This window comes from Mustelus asterias, chromosome 24 (assembly GCF_964213995.1).
Source record: "Mustelus asterias chromosome 24, sMusAst1.hap1.1, whole genome shotgun sequence".
In the NCBI taxonomy this organism is placed as follows: domain Eukaryota; kingdom Metazoa; phylum Chordata; class Chondrichthyes; order Carcharhiniformes; family Triakidae; genus Mustelus; species Mustelus asterias.
In genome coordinates this window covers 48,164,346-48,179,627 of record NC_135824.1, presented here as the reverse complement: position 1 = coordinate 48,179,627, position 15,282 = coordinate 48,164,346, and the positions used below count along the sequence as shown (strand labels likewise).

Below are 15,282 nucleotides of genomic sequence, written 5' to 3'. Positions count from 1 at the left end.
TTCAGTTAGCTAATTGAAAAGAAAGCAAAATTAACAATAACACTTTTTAACACCAAAGCAAAGTTCTTTCTCAAAGTTTCAAGTAATCGCTCCCTCTTCTTAACTGTTTTCAATTGCCCTAAATTTCAGAATCTTTTCTCAAAGTATATTTGCAGTAACTACCAGTACTTAACAGCAGACAAACATTTTCATCCAGAAATAAGTGATCTGGACTCGGCAAGTACAATTTCAAAATGTGCAGATGACACCAAATTGGGGAAGAAGGCAAAAAAATGAAAGATTATTAATTCGGGGAATAGATGAGCAAATTGAAAATTAGCTTCAACATAGATAAGTGTGAGCGGTGGTGTATTTTGGCGGGAGAAATACAGAGGCCACATAGTCCTTGGAAAATTGGAGTTGAAATGGGTTATTGATCTAGGCAAAGTGATCTAGGCATTCTGATTCACAAATCATTCAAAGTAGCAACACAGGTTAACAAAACCACAAAAATAGCAAATAAAACATAGATTTTTTTCCAGACTAAAAATATTATCAAAACCTTCACAAGACCTTCACCTTCACACGACCTTCACATCACCTTTGCTAGATCATGCTCAGACTCCTTTGCCCATTTTAGATCTCCATTAATCAAAAAAAAGGGGGGAAGCACTGGAAAAGATGCAAAATAGATATACAAGAAGGGTACCAGAACCAGGAGAGTATAACTATCAGAAAACACTGAACCTGACTGTTTTTGTAGGCTGACCTAATAGAGGTCTTTAAAACAGTGAAGGGGTTTGGAAAAGTAGATGCAGAGAAGGCTTGTCAGGGAGTACTAAACTAGGGTCGGAATTTTTTAGCCCCACTCGCCATCGAGATCTTCTGCTCCAAAGTCAATGGATGTTCCTCACGGCAGGATCCTGCCATGGAAAAGGCATCTTAAATATAAGAGAGTCACTAATAAACTCAAGTGGAATTCAAGAGAAACTTCTTTACACATAGAGTGATTAAAATGTAGAACTTACTCAGGAATAATTGAGGCGAACAGCAGAGATGCATTTAAAGGGAAGCTAGATAGTACATGAGGGAGAACAGAGTAGAAGGATATGATAATAGGGTTTGATGAAGTCGGGCGACACAGAGTTGAGCTCAATGGACTATTTATGTGCTAGATATATAGCTGCCAAAATGGTTAGACAGATCCAAAGTGACCTCATAACTATTGGTAACTTGACTTCTTATTCCCTATATCATTATTCCAACATACTACACAACAGCAAAAGCTCTCAGCCATTCCCCAGTGTATGTTATTGTCCTGCCTGTGCCCCCACCCTCGCCAAGTTACCTACCTTATGCAACCCAGGGCATGGCTCAATGAAATCAATGACTCAATCTGTGGAGACAACAAAGTGCACAAAAGTCGAACTCCACTGAATGCATTAGGTAACCTGTGCTGTAAATCAAGAAATAATGTAGGTTTTCCTGGACTTTTTTTTTAAAGAAAACTTACTTTAAATGAACTAATAATTAATTAATTAAAGTATTACTTTCCTACAGAGTGAATACCTGGGCAGGAGCTTCCCAGCCATTCACGCCGGCAAATTTTCCGGTCTCACCAAGGGCGCACCCCCTTTTGCGGGTTTCACGGCAGTAAGGGGTGTATTCAACAGAAAAGCCCGTTGACAATGGCGGAACCAGAATACCCCACCACCTGCCAGTGACGTGGGAAATCCCGCCCCAATCTTTACTGTGACACACTTTCTTTTCACTCACTAGTTCTCTCCATTAGTTTTTCTCTTCTGACTCCTTACTGTGATCCAGGTCCATAGATGGCCATAGATACATCATCCAAGTGGATATTGTCCATATGTGACGAGAAAAGTCAGCACATAATTGTCTTCAGAAGGCATTGCAGCCAAATCCAGTTCTCCATTTACTTGGTATCCAAATACTGCACCATTAATAGGCGTCACTGGATAGCAACCAGCAGTTTACACCTTGACGGATTTTGCCCTTTGCTTAACTGTTATTGTCCACTGTTATTTGTCATTTATATTAATGATTTGGATGAAAATTTAGAAGACATGGTTAGTAAATTTGCAGATGACATTTGGTGGCATAGTGGACAGTGAAGAAGGTTATCTAGGATTGCAACAAGGTCTTGATCAATTGGGGCAGTGGGCTGACGAATGGCAGATGGAGTTTAATTCAGATAAATATGAGATGATGCATTTTGGCAGATCGAACCAGGGCAGGACTTACTCAGTTAATGGTAGGGTGTTGGAGAGAGTTATAAAACAGGTATCTAGGGGTATAGGTTCATAGCTCCTTGAAAGTGGACTCACAGGTGGACAGAGTGGTGAAGAAGGCATTTGGCATGCTTGGTTTCATTGGTCAGAACATTTGAATACAGGGGTTGGGAACATCTTGTTGAAGTTGTACAAGACATTGGTAAGGCCAAACTTGGAATACTATGTATAGTTCTGGTCACCCTATTATAGAAAATATATTATTAAACTAGAAAGAGTGCAGAAAAGATTTACTAGGATGCTACTGGGACTTGATGGTTTGGGTTACAAGGAGAAACTGGATAGACTGGGACTTTTTTCTCTGGAACGTAGGAGGCTTAAGAGTGATCTTATAGAGGTCTATAAAATAATGAGGGGCACAGATCAGCTAGATAGTCAATATCTTTTCCCAAAGGTAGGGGAATCTAAAACTAGAGGGCATAAGTTTAAGATGAGAGGGGAGAGATACAAAAGGGTCCAGAGGGGCAGTTTTTTCCACACAGAGGGTGGTGAGTGTCTGGAACAAGCTGCCAGAGGTAGTAGTAGAGGCGGGAAAAATTTTGTCTTTTAAAAAGTGTTTAGACAGTTACATGGGTAAGATAAAGGTATATAGGCCAAATGTGGGAAATTGGGACTAGCTTAGTGGTTTAAAAAAAAGGGGTGGCATGGACAAATTGGGCCGAAGGGCCTGTTTCCATGCTGTAAACCTCTATGACTCTATAACTTGGGGTGTTCTAATTCCAGCACCCCCCCATCACCTACTGTGATTACTTCACTCAGCACAAATGAACCTGGGTCCTTCTATTTGGCTTAGGAATGCTCTGAGTCATTGAAGGAGAGATAAGGGGTGGGATTCTCTGACCTCTGCGCATCGCTGCCAGCCAAAACGGAGAACTTGACGCTCAGCCAAAACACCATTCGCCGCAGTGGGACTGGAGAACCCCAGCTGCAGGCGAGGCCAGAGAATTCCACTGAAAATATCCCTAAATACTGGACAGTTATTGTATTTAAACGCTGAAAGAACAAGTGTACTGTTATGTTCGGAGAATTGATTGGGTGTAATCTAGTTTGAATTTCCTTTCTCACAACAGTTCTGGGTTTGCCAAGTAGTGTTCACGAAATGTGTTCCGATATTCCTGACTTGGACTATCTCATGAAGGAAATCAATGACCTCGCAGAGTCTGGGGCCCGTTACACTGAGATGCCACACGTTATTGAAATTACGCTTCCCATGTTGTGCAACTACCTGCCGCGGTGGTGGGAACATGGATGTGAGAATATCACTGACGAGGACACACAATGCTGCACTAGTGTCACCTCTGAACACCTTAATGCTCTGCTGGGAAATATTCTGAAGATCATAGTTAACAACTTGGGTATCGATGAGGCATCGTGGATGAAAAGACTTGCAGGTACCGTGATAAGTTGGAAAGCATGCTGTATAATTAGAAAGAGTCATTTATTCAACTTGCTATGTTTTACTGAAAAACTCACACCCCTTCAACCTGCGATTATCCCTCTCCCCACCCACACTGTTCGTACTTGTAAAGACTTGGTTACCTGTAAAGACTTGATTACTTTTCTTCACATTCCAACCTGTAATTATCTTGTAATTGTGTCTCTATATATACCGTGTTTGTGAACCTACCTCCACTCACCTGATGAAGGAGCGGCGCTCCGAAAGCTCGTGATTCCAAATAAACCTGTTGGACTTTAACCTGGTGTTGTGGCACTTCGTACTAAACAAAGAGTCATGCTATCTTGAGATTTCCATCTTGCACTCACCAGGATAGCTTGCAAGAAATTCCCAGCTGTAAAGGGGAAACAACAATTCAACTGCATTACGAGAGCGGGCTGATTGGTTGGCAAGTGGGCTCTGATTGCTGGGGGTGTTGCCATGGAGAATGCAGCCGGGAGCACTTAGCTGTCTAACTTTGTTCAAATGCAAACTGGACAGGTTAGCTCTGGTTCAAGGACAAGGGTTGTTGGATGGGGTGGTGAGTGGTTGGGTGGATTATAAAGTTGTTGAGTTGGGGGGGCGGGGGGGGGGGGGGGGGTGGGTGTGGAATGAAGAGGTGGGGCAATTAAACCTGCTGAATTTACCCTGAAAAAAGCAAAGATCAATGTAAAAAGTAAAGTTTATTTATTGGTGTCACAAGTGGGTTCGCTCGCATTAACGATGCAATGAAGTTACTGTGAAAATCCCCCAGTCGCCACATTCCGGCGCCTGTTCGGGAACACTGAGGGAAAATTTAGCATGGCCAATGCACCTAACCAGCACGTCTTTCAGACTGTGGGAGGAAACCGGAGCACCCGGAGGAAACCCAAGCAGACACGGGGAGAATGTGCAGACTCTGCGCAAACAGTGCCCCAAGCCGTGAATCGAACCCGGGTCCCTGGCGCTGTGAGGCAGCAGTGCTAATCAATGTACCTTCTACCCTACTATAGTCGGCGGTGGTAGGAGCCCATCTGGCCTCAGCAAACGGACAGTCCCGCTATGCCCACCAATAGAGACAAAACGAACATTGCAAGTGGCCTTGCAGCTATGAAAACTCAGTCCGAGTTCCATGCTGCCATTGCTACCTCTGAGTTTGCAATCCCAAAACCTCATCTCAACGGCACTGCTATTTGGGAAGCCCTGCATTAAACAATATTAATCAATTTCGGTATGCAAGAAGATACAATGCCAAAGCAAATGATTTGAACGTGTTTATCGTACAAGACAACTGATCTCTCTCTTGGCACTTGTTTTGTTTTCACTCCATCCAGTTTTTGCGCAGCCGATTATCAGCAAGGCCAAACCTGAGCTGCTGAAATCCCATTTTATCCCGACAATGGAAAAGTTAAGGAAGAGATCGGGAAAGGTGGTGGCCGAAGAGGATCAGCTGCGCATGGAGGGAAAGAGTGATGCCGTGGAGAACGAGTTATTGATTCGAGATGAATTTTCTGTCCTCTGTCGCGATTTGTACGCATTGTATCCGCTGCTGATTCGCTATGTGGACAATAATAGGTGACTGTGCTGCGATTTCATATCAAGCATTTTGGTTTAATTTAATCCCACTGGGATAGCGGGGGTTGGGGGGGGAGGGTTAGATTTCAAGATTGTAAATCAGCTCCTGCTTTTAGTTTTAACAGAAGTGTTGGGCTGATGTGACTAACTTGCTTCCCTGAGGCAAATCCAACCTGAAAATATTTTGAAGTACCCGTTTACCTTAAATTTAACTTTGAGTTTTAGTGTCTGCTTGGCTGAATTTCCTGGGCATCGAGAAACCCAGCAGCTGAACGGAAGCTACAAGCCTGATCTATCGGGAGCGTTGCCCCTTCATCAGGTGAGTTACCTGATGAAGGGGCAACGCTCCGAAAGCTCGTGCTACCAAATAAACCTGTTGGACTTTAACCTGGTGTTGTGAGACTACTTACTGCGCCCGCCCCAGTCCAACACCGGCAACTCCACATCATGGCAGTTTATATGCAGTACATTTTTTTTTTCCCCCATTGCAGAAACATCTTGCCCTCTCTCCACATTATTATTTTTGGTTTTGTTTATATTCACAGGGCCAGGTGGCTAACAGAACCAGACCCCGATGCTGAGGAGCTCTTCAGAATGGTGGGAGACATCTTCATATTGTGGTCAAAGTCACATGTAGGTCATACAATCTTCATCAAACTAAATCAAGATCGAGACTCTACTCAGTGCTAGATTTCTCTGTTGACTATTATCTCTCTCACCTGTTTCTCACATTGACTGTGGTCTATGAGTGGCATCTAATATATATATTTTCCACTGAAGAAGAAAATTGTACAGCATTGAGAAAGTAGTTTTAAAATCTTGCTCCAAAGACTTGGTACAAAGCACTTAAAGCCCACTTTCATAATCTCGTTGCAATCTTCAGCATCTATTCTTCAAACTGGTATTTCACACACACTACACCAAATGTGATGATATAGAAGCATATTTTGGAAGATTGTTTTCCTGAGTTTGTTTGAGGCCTCAAATAATGTTTGATTTGATTTATTATTGTCACATGTTTCGGGATACTGTGGAAAGTATTGTTTCTTGCACGCTACACAGACAAACATACCATTCTGTTCACAGAATACATAGGGGAGAAGGAAAGGAGAGAGTGCAGAATGTAGTGTTACAGTCAAAGCTAGGGAGTAGAGGAAGATCAGCTTAATATAAGGTAAATCCATTCAAAAGTCTGATGGCAGCAGGGAAGAAGCTGTTCTTGAGTCGTTTATCTCCTTAAATACGTTCTTTTCCTTTGATCTCCACCTGGACCGAACTGGGATCAGTGTTCTGGCGAAGAGAGTAAATGGGGTGGTCAATAGGACTTTAAACGAGAGATTGGGGGGGAAGGGAAAGTCAGGGAACCAAGAGGTGAAGGAATCAGTGGGAAGTGTAGCTGCTTAGGATTACAAAAAATCACGAAAAGACAGCACTCAGGAGAGGTTACGATAGTCCCCATCTCACAAAATATGACACAGTGTCTGGAAAGGCTCAGTAAACCAAGGTCCACCACACTACGAAAACAAAAAGGGACGGTCAATAGGGAATTAAAGGTGCTATATTTAAATGCCCGCAGTGTCCGGAACAAGGTAGATGAGCTTGTGGCCCAGATTGTGACTGGCAGGTATGATGTGGTAGGCATCACAGAGACGTGGTTGCAGGGGGTTCAGGACTGGCAGTTAAACATCCAGGGATTCACAACCTATCGAAAAGACAGAGAGGTGGGTAGAGGGGGCGGGGTTGCCTTGTTAATTAGAAATGAAATTAAATCAATAGCACTAAACGACATAGGGTCAGACGATGTGGAGTCTGTGTGGGTAGAGTTGAGGAACCACAAAGGCAAAAAAACCATAATGGGAGTTATGTACAGGCCTCCTGACAGTGGTCAGGACCAGGGGCACAAAATGCACCACGAAATAGAAAGGGCATGTCAGAAAGGCAAGGTCACAGTGATCATGGGGGATTTCAATATGCAGGTGGACTGGGTAAATAATGTTGCCAGTGGACCCAAAGAAAGGGAATTCATTGAATGTTTACAGGATGGCTTTTTGGAACAGCTTGTGATGGAGCCCACGAGGGAACAGGCTATTCTGGACTTAGTGTTATGTAATGAGCCAGACGTGATAAAATATCTTAAAGTAAGGGAACACTTAGGAAGCAGTGATCATAATATGGTAGAATTCAGTCTGCAATTTGAAAGAAGGAAGGCAGAATCAGATGTGAAGGTTCTACAGTTAAATAAAGGTAATTACAGGCGCATGAGGGAGGAACTGACAAAAATCGACTGGAAGCAGAGCCTAGTGGGAAAGACAGTAGAACAGCAATGGCAGGAGTTTCTGGGAGTAATTGAGGACACCGTGCAGAGGTTCATCCCAAACAAAAGAAAGGTTATCAGAGGGGGGGATTAGGCAGCCATGGCTGACAAAGGAAGTCAGGGAATGCATCAAGGCAAAAGAGAGAGCCTATAATGTGGCAAAGAGTAGTGGGAAGTCAGAAGATTGGGAAGGCTATAAAAACAAACAGAGGATAACAAAGAGAGAAATAAGGAAGGAGAGGATCAAATATGAAGGTAGGCTAGCCAGTAACATTAGGAATGATAGTAAAAGTTTCTTTAAATACATTAAAAACAAACGGGAGGCAAAAGTAGACATTGGGCCGCTCCAAAATGACGCTGGTAATCTAGTGATGGGAGACAAGGAAATAGCTGAGGAACTTAATAAGTACTTTGCGTCAGTCTTCACAGTAGAAGACATGAGTAATATCCCAACAATTCAGGAAAGTCAGGGGGCAGAGTTGAATATGGTTGCCATCACAAAGGAGAAAGTGCTAGAGAAACTAAAAGGTCTGAAAATTGATAAATCTCCGGGCCCAGATGGGCTACATCCTAGAGTTCTAAAGGAGATAGCTGAAGAAATAGTGGAGGCGTTAGTTATGATCTTTCAAAAGTCACTGGAGTCAGGGAAAGTCCCAGAGGATTGGAAAATCGCTGTTGTAACTCCACTGTTCAAGAAGGGAACAAGAAAAAAGATGGAAAATTATAGGCCAATTAGCCTAACCTCAGTTGTTGGCAAAATTCTAGAATCCATCGTTAAGGATGAGATTTCTAAATTCTTGGAAGTGCAGGGTCGGATTAGGACAAGTCAGCATGGATTTAGTAAGGGGAGGTCGTGCCTGACAAACCTGTTAGAGTTCTTTGAAGAGATAACAAATAGGTTAGACCAAGGAGAGCCAATGGATGTTATCTATCTTGACTTCCAAAAGGCCTTTGACAAGGTGCCTCACGGGAGACTGCTGAGTAAAATAAGGGCCCATGGTATTCGAGGCAAGGTACTAACATGGATTGACGATTGGCTGTCAGACAGAAGGCAGAGAGTTGGGATAAAAGGTTCTTTCTCAGAATGGCAACCGGTGACAAGTGGTGTCCCGCAGGGTTCAGTGTTGGGGCCACAGCTGTTCTCTTTATATATTAACGATCTAGATGACGGGACTGGGAGCATTCTGGCCAAGTTTGCCGATGATACAAAGATAGGTGGAGGGGCAGGTAGTATTGAGGAGGTGGGGAGGCTGCAGAAAGATTTAGACAGTTTAGGAGAGTGGTCCAAGAAGTGGATGATGAAATTCAACGTGGGCAAGTGCGAGGTCGTACACTTTGGAAAAAAGAATAGAGGCATGGACTATTTTCTAAACGGTGACAAAATTCATAATGCTAAAGTGCAAAGGGACTTGGGAGTCCTAGTCCAGGATTCTCTAAAGGTAAACTTGCAGGTTGAGTCCGTAATTAAGAAGGCAAATGTAATGTTGTCATTTATCTCAAGAGGCTTGGAATACAAAAGCAGGGATGTACTTCTGAGGCTTTATAAAGCACTGGTTAGGCCCCATTTGGAGTACTGTGAGCAATTTTGGGCCCCACACCTCAGGAAGGACATACTGGCACTGGAGCGGGTCCAGCGGAGATTCACACGGATGATCCCAGTAATGGTAGGCCTGACATACGATGAACGTCTGAGGATCGTGGGATTGTATTCGTTGGAGTTTAGGAGGTTGAGGGGAGATCTGATAGAAACTTACAAGATAATGAACGGCTTAGATAGGATGGACGTAGGGAAGTTGTTTCCATTAACAGGGGAGACTAGGACGCGGGGGCACAGCCTTAGAATAAAAGGGAGTCACTTTAGAACAGAGATGAGGAGAAATTTCTTCAGCCAGAGAGTGGTGGGTCTGTGGAATTCATTGCCACAGAGGGCTGTGGAGGCCGAGACGTTGAGCGTCTTCAAGACAGAAATTGATAAATTCTTGATTTCTCGAGGAATTAAGGGCTGTGGGGAGAGAGCGGGTAAATGGAGTTGAAATCAACCATGATTGAATGGTGGAGTGGACTCAATGGGCCGAATGGCCTTACTTCCACTCCTATGTCTTATGGTCTCACCCACTCTCTCTTTAGAAGTGCTCTCTCCCAGAATTGATTAACTTTATTTCTTACTTTCGATTTTAGAATTTAATTAAAAGTAAACTCTCTCTATCCATACTTTACCTACGACGCTGTTTCTTTTACCCCTGCATACCGACTCCTGTTTACCCTGCAGATCTACTCCTGTTCTATAAACATACTTGTTTAACTATCTAATTGAAGTATTTCTAGGTTCATTACCATATCAAACCCACAATTTAGATTCACACAGTCATTCTGTCCCTTGCTTTAATTACCGCTCACAGATAAGAATATTGCCAACAGAAAAATATTGCAATTTCTTGGGTTTTCCTGACACCATGTCAACGTTTCTGGGTTATAATTCACCTGTCCTTGAAATTTATTTAGAATCTTATCTTTACAAATCCAAAAGATTTGAAGCACACATGATTTGTATTTGATGTTGCTATATTGTTTGTTTCACCACCTCCTCCAACAAAAAGTAAAGTTGTATGTTTCTGTCCCCTGTTCATCCTCACTTTCAATTCAGTATGGATTCTTTATGGTTTACCTACTCCATACAATATGTAACCCCCTGCTGACAACTATATGCTCTGACCAGCTGAGTTAAGTAAAGCTGTACCTGGGATGTGCTTGATGTTATAAGGGGCTACTATGTAAATGTTCAATTAACAGGATCCTGAGTTCTTAGCGGTTGATGTTGAGCTAGGCTAAATTTCCTATTTACCAATAAACGTCAGTACAGGCATGAATGAAAAGGATTAGTGTATGCAGTTGCAATCTAGAGTAATAACCTATTAATAATAGCGCGGTGCCTCCTAAAATGGTAAGTATGTAAACCTTATAATAAGAAAAGGTTCAGGACAACCCTGCAAAAGGAATAACAAAAATACATTTATTTTCTTGCATTGTTGCGTCTCATAAAACAGGTAAAGAGCCCAAACTAAAGATTTTTCAATTAAACAGTTTCAACCCTGAGAAATGTTCAAAATATTACCAAGCGCTTGGATTTATAAACGTTGGGGCCCATACGTTGGTGCACATATGAAGAAAACACGCCCTCAACAACACACTGCTGATACCAGTCAGTGTCTGATAGTATAGTCTCCAGTTACTCAGGCAACCACCACACACACAGTCCAGAAGGGTCTGCGAACAAGAAGATGATGCAGCAGGAAAAAAAAATGCAGCAAGCTGTCCGTGTAGTGACGCAGGTCCAGTGCGCTGAAGTCTGTCCTCCTCGGCATTGCTACTTAGCAAGTTAGCTTCAGCTAATCCTCGTTCTCTCCGTCTTCTCAGTGAAAATTATGCCCGACTGTCCCTCACCGGCAGTTTCTAGCAGAGACAGCTCCCAGTCTAAAAGCTGCACTCAACTTAATATACTTGTAATATACTGAACTTAATATAGTACAAGACGATGCGCTTTACACTTTTTCTCAACAGTAATGAAAATAACAAACAGGACTAAACCTTGCTGCCTTTCACTTCAAACTGGAAAAAACGAGTTACTAAACTGCGACAAACACGAGCTTTAGCTGCACAGTAATATTTGTGCCCATACTGTGAAGTATGTTAGTCTACAAATATTATTTGCCTCGACGTTAAAACTGGGTTTTTACCGCATGGAAACAGCTCCTCTTCCCCACGTGTCTCTCCCCACTGCAGCTTCCTCTTCCCCACGTGTCTCTCCCCACTGCAGCTTCCTCTTCCCCATGTGTCTCTCCCCACTGCAGCATCCTCTCCCCCACGTGTCTCTCCCCACTGCAGCTTCCTCTTCCCCATGTGTCTCTCCCCACTGCAGCTTCCTCTTCCCCACGTGTCTCTCCCCACTGCAGCTTCCTCTTCCCCACGTGTCTCTCCCCACTGCAGCTTCCTCTTCCCCACGTGTCTCTCCCCACTGCAGCTTCCTCTTCCCCACGTGTCTCTCCTCACTGCAGCTTCCTCTTCCCCACGTGTCTCTCCCCACTGCAGCTTCCTCTTCCCCATGTGTCTCTCCCCACTGCAGCTTCCTCTTCCCCACGTGTCTCTCCCCACTGCAGCTTCCTCTGCCTCCCGCCATTTTTCTTTTTCCCTCCCCCTAAGTAATCTGATTGGCTTAAAGTGCAGCTCTCTAGAAAACGGATTGGCTTAGCTTACATCACTCAAACAAACAGTATCTGTTCACGGTATTTGGCCCAGTAAACAGGATATTGAAACTCACAAGAAAACAAAGAACAACGTCTTTTTCATTAAGTTTACCCATATTTCAAGAAAACACACTCTTTTCATTTTTCGTTCATTTATCCTTATTTTTTTCAGGCCCCTACAAATCGATGACCGAACGTCAGAGCCAGGTCAAGTACTGACTCTGTCAGTCTCATTCACTTAATTGACTTACTGGTTGATGAATAGTGGACTGATGATAGTAATTTGAGAGCACACTCGATGCACAGATATTTTTTCCTGAGTATATTAAGTTGAGTGCAGCTTTTAGACTGGGAGCTGTCACAGAAATATCTAATTAGGTCGGCTTCAGTCTAGATTTATCAGCCAAATAGAAGTGCAGTTTAATAGCCTTACGTTTCACTTTTCTTGCAAGTTAGTACTATTATGGGGCACACTGTAATTGCAGAATTCTTGTGTGATGGCTCCATAAATTGCATGATCCTGGACAGCTGAAAACTGGCCCTGAGACGGTGCGAGCCTGTGGCGTAAGCTGCCTCCGTTCCTTAACAGTTTATCTTTCTCTCCCAGAATTTCAAGCGAGAAGAACAGAACTTTGTGGTGCAAAATGAAATCAACAACATGTCATTTCTCACTGCAGATAGCAAAAGCAAGATGTCCAAGGTAAGGCTCAACGTCACTCTGTAAGCCTCCTGCTTCCACCACAGATGCACCATTTCACAGAGACTCTTCTCTTGAGAATGCAGATTTATACAATGTTATATTCATCCATAATGCTGCAGCACAATGCCGACAGTGAAACGTGAAATGAAAGTGAGTAGGGTTGGCTGAGTGAAGGTGCTTGTTCCGCACGTTTCTTCAGTACGATTCAACCACTTACACTTATCATATCTAATCTGTAATTAATGTTACGACCCCAGTTGATGATATAACTGGATGGGAAGATCCCAGAATGGAACCCTAGCTCAAAAGACCGTCATTTTTACTTTTTCTTTCATCAAACTTGTCACAGGACTGCTAATTAGTTTTGACAACAAGAAAAATCACATGGAAAATTGATTATAATACAATGCTCCATTAGTTTAACCAATGCACAGAGGTTTTAAGATTAACACAGCTGTTGGAATCCATTTGGAGCTGCAGTGGTCCCATTAGCATACACTTAGTGTTTGCAGATTTCTCCTCAGAATCCACCCCCTCCATAGTATTGTTGTATGAGAGTTTCCAAACTTCCCTCCCGAAATACGCTTTATAATCTTCTTTCATAGCAATACGATCCGCATTCCAACTAACTGCCACCCAAGCGCTTCCGTTCAGCGTGAAATCAAGCTAGAACTCCCTTGCATTAAACCTACTTAAAACTACAGCAAGAAGTCTCTCAACACCAGGTTAAAGTCCAACAGGTTTATTTGGTAGCACGAGTTTTCCGAGCGCTGCCCCTTCATCTGGAAGCTCGTGCTACCCCTTCATCACTTGAGTAGGGATAGCACTTGATGAATGGATAGCACGAGCTTCCAGAGCGCTGCCCCTTCATCAAGTGGGCAGCGCTGCAAAAGCTCGTGCTACCAAATAAGCTTGTTGGACTTTAACCTGGTGTTGTGAGACTTCTTACTGTGCCCACCCCCCAGTCCAAAGCCGGCATCTCCACATCAGACTTAAAACTATACCTTATTTCTAATGTTTACCCTTGCAAATATCAATCCCTTAAAACTACCCTTGGTTCCCTCACATTAATTATGCCCCAATATGATTTTTCATTGACATAATTGTGAAGTTTCACGATACCTCAATAACCTAGAGGTTATGAATTGTACATTTTACTTGCAAATATTAAAAATATGAATGATTTTTTAAGACTGTTAGAGTCTTTAATTCAGATGAATATAATACTCTCAAAACATGTAGCCCTGTAATTTTTTAATTCTTTTTTTTAAGATGTTTATCTTACTGCAGTAAAATTAAACTTCGGGCTACGGGCAGTTGAGGGAAATTCCTAATGGAGATGTTAAACTAAACACCAATATTACAGCAACAAGGCTGCTCTCCAATATCAATCATAACTTTTTCACAGTAATAATAACTACATAGAGCTAAAGAAACGATTCAAACAGTTTTAATTTGATTGTTTTGTAAATTCTCCTTTTCCAGTTTCTCATTTTCCCATTCTTAAAAGTTATTTTGAACCTTCGATTTTTTTCCTTTAAACATCGGCTATTCTATCTTTTACAACTTCCCCTTCTCCTCTTTCCCCCCTGCAAGAAAAACTTGCGTATCTTACCAGCTACCAATTCCTCCTGGGCGCCAGCGTCCAATTTAAAGCAGAAACCCAGGGCAGAATCCTACCTCTTTACCCCCCCCAACCCCCAAAACTGTGGTGTGTCATGCAGAGGCGACCCGGCATTGGCCGGTCTCAGACGTTCCGACCCCGTCAGCAGGTTTTCTCTTATTTCGCAACCTCCGCCACCAGGGAATCCGGAAAGGAATGTCGCTGTCAGTGGGACCGGAAAATCCCGCTGGCGGGAACGGCTGGAAAATTTTGGCCGGAGTTTTCTTTTTCCCCAAAGGTCCTCGGGGCTGCATGTTTCAGCAAGTTAATTTTAACTTGGTTCTAATCGTGACATTCCCGGGACTTGTTTTTACACATCAAAATGGAAAAACATGCTGAAGATCACATCCGGAGTGCTGGAATAATAATAGTTATTTTTTAAAATATCAGCACTTAATTCGTACCGGATATAATCACATTCTCGATTTTTATGCAGTCTCTGAATGTGGGACGAGGACAAGTATGATGTGAAAAGGGGGATCCAGTATGGGAATACCCATCAACTTAAATGATTTCTGCCCTGCTGTGAGTATGGTCATAGCAATGGCCATCCCAGCAATATTACATTCTTTCACAGGATGTGGGCATCACTGGCATGACCAGCATTTATTGCCCGTTCCTTTTCGCCCTCGAGAAGGTGGTGGTGAACTGTCTTCCTAAACCGCTGCAGTCCACCTGGTGTAGGTACATCCAGAGTGTTGTTAGAGAGGGAGTTCCAGGATTTGGACCCAGCAACGATAAAGGAACAGTGATATAGTTCCCAAATCAGAATGGTGTGTGGTTTGGGAGGATGTCGAGGGGCGGGGCGGCACGATCTTGCAAGTGGTGGTGTTCCCATGCACCTGCTGCACTTGTCCTCCAAGGTGGTAGAAGCAACAGGTTTAGAAGGTGCTGTCAAAGTAGTCTTGTGTGTTGCTGCAGTGCATCTTGTAGAGGGTATACACTGCTGCCACTGTGCGCTGGTGGTGGAGGAAAGGGGGAAATGTTTAAGGTGGCGAATGGGGAGCCAATCCAGTGGGGCTGCTTTGCCCTGGATTGTGTCAAATTTCTTGAATGTTGTTGGAGCTGCACTAATCCAAGCAAG

At 43.2% G+C, this 15,282-nt stretch overlaps 1 protein-coding gene across 2 annotated transcripts in view; it reads left to right on the top strand.

The window, feature by feature from the left end:
* The window catches only part of LOC144511368 (ryanodine receptor 1-like), a 495,584-nt gene that overhangs the window by 334,142 nt on the left and 146,160 nt on the right, over window positions 1–15,282 (top strand). For both annotated transcript variants that reach the window (XM_078241663.1, XM_078241662.1), the window contains exons 66-69: window positions 3,362–3,682; window positions 5,040–5,280; window positions 5,826–5,913; window positions 12,443–12,535. In XM_078241663.1, coding sequence (XP_078097789.1) covers window positions 3,362–3,682; window positions 5,040–5,280; window positions 5,826–5,913; window positions 12,443–12,535 — 743 coding nt within the window. The remainder of the gene's footprint in view (window positions 1–3,361; window positions 3,683–5,039; window positions 5,281–5,825; window positions 5,914–12,442; window positions 12,536–15,282) is intronic.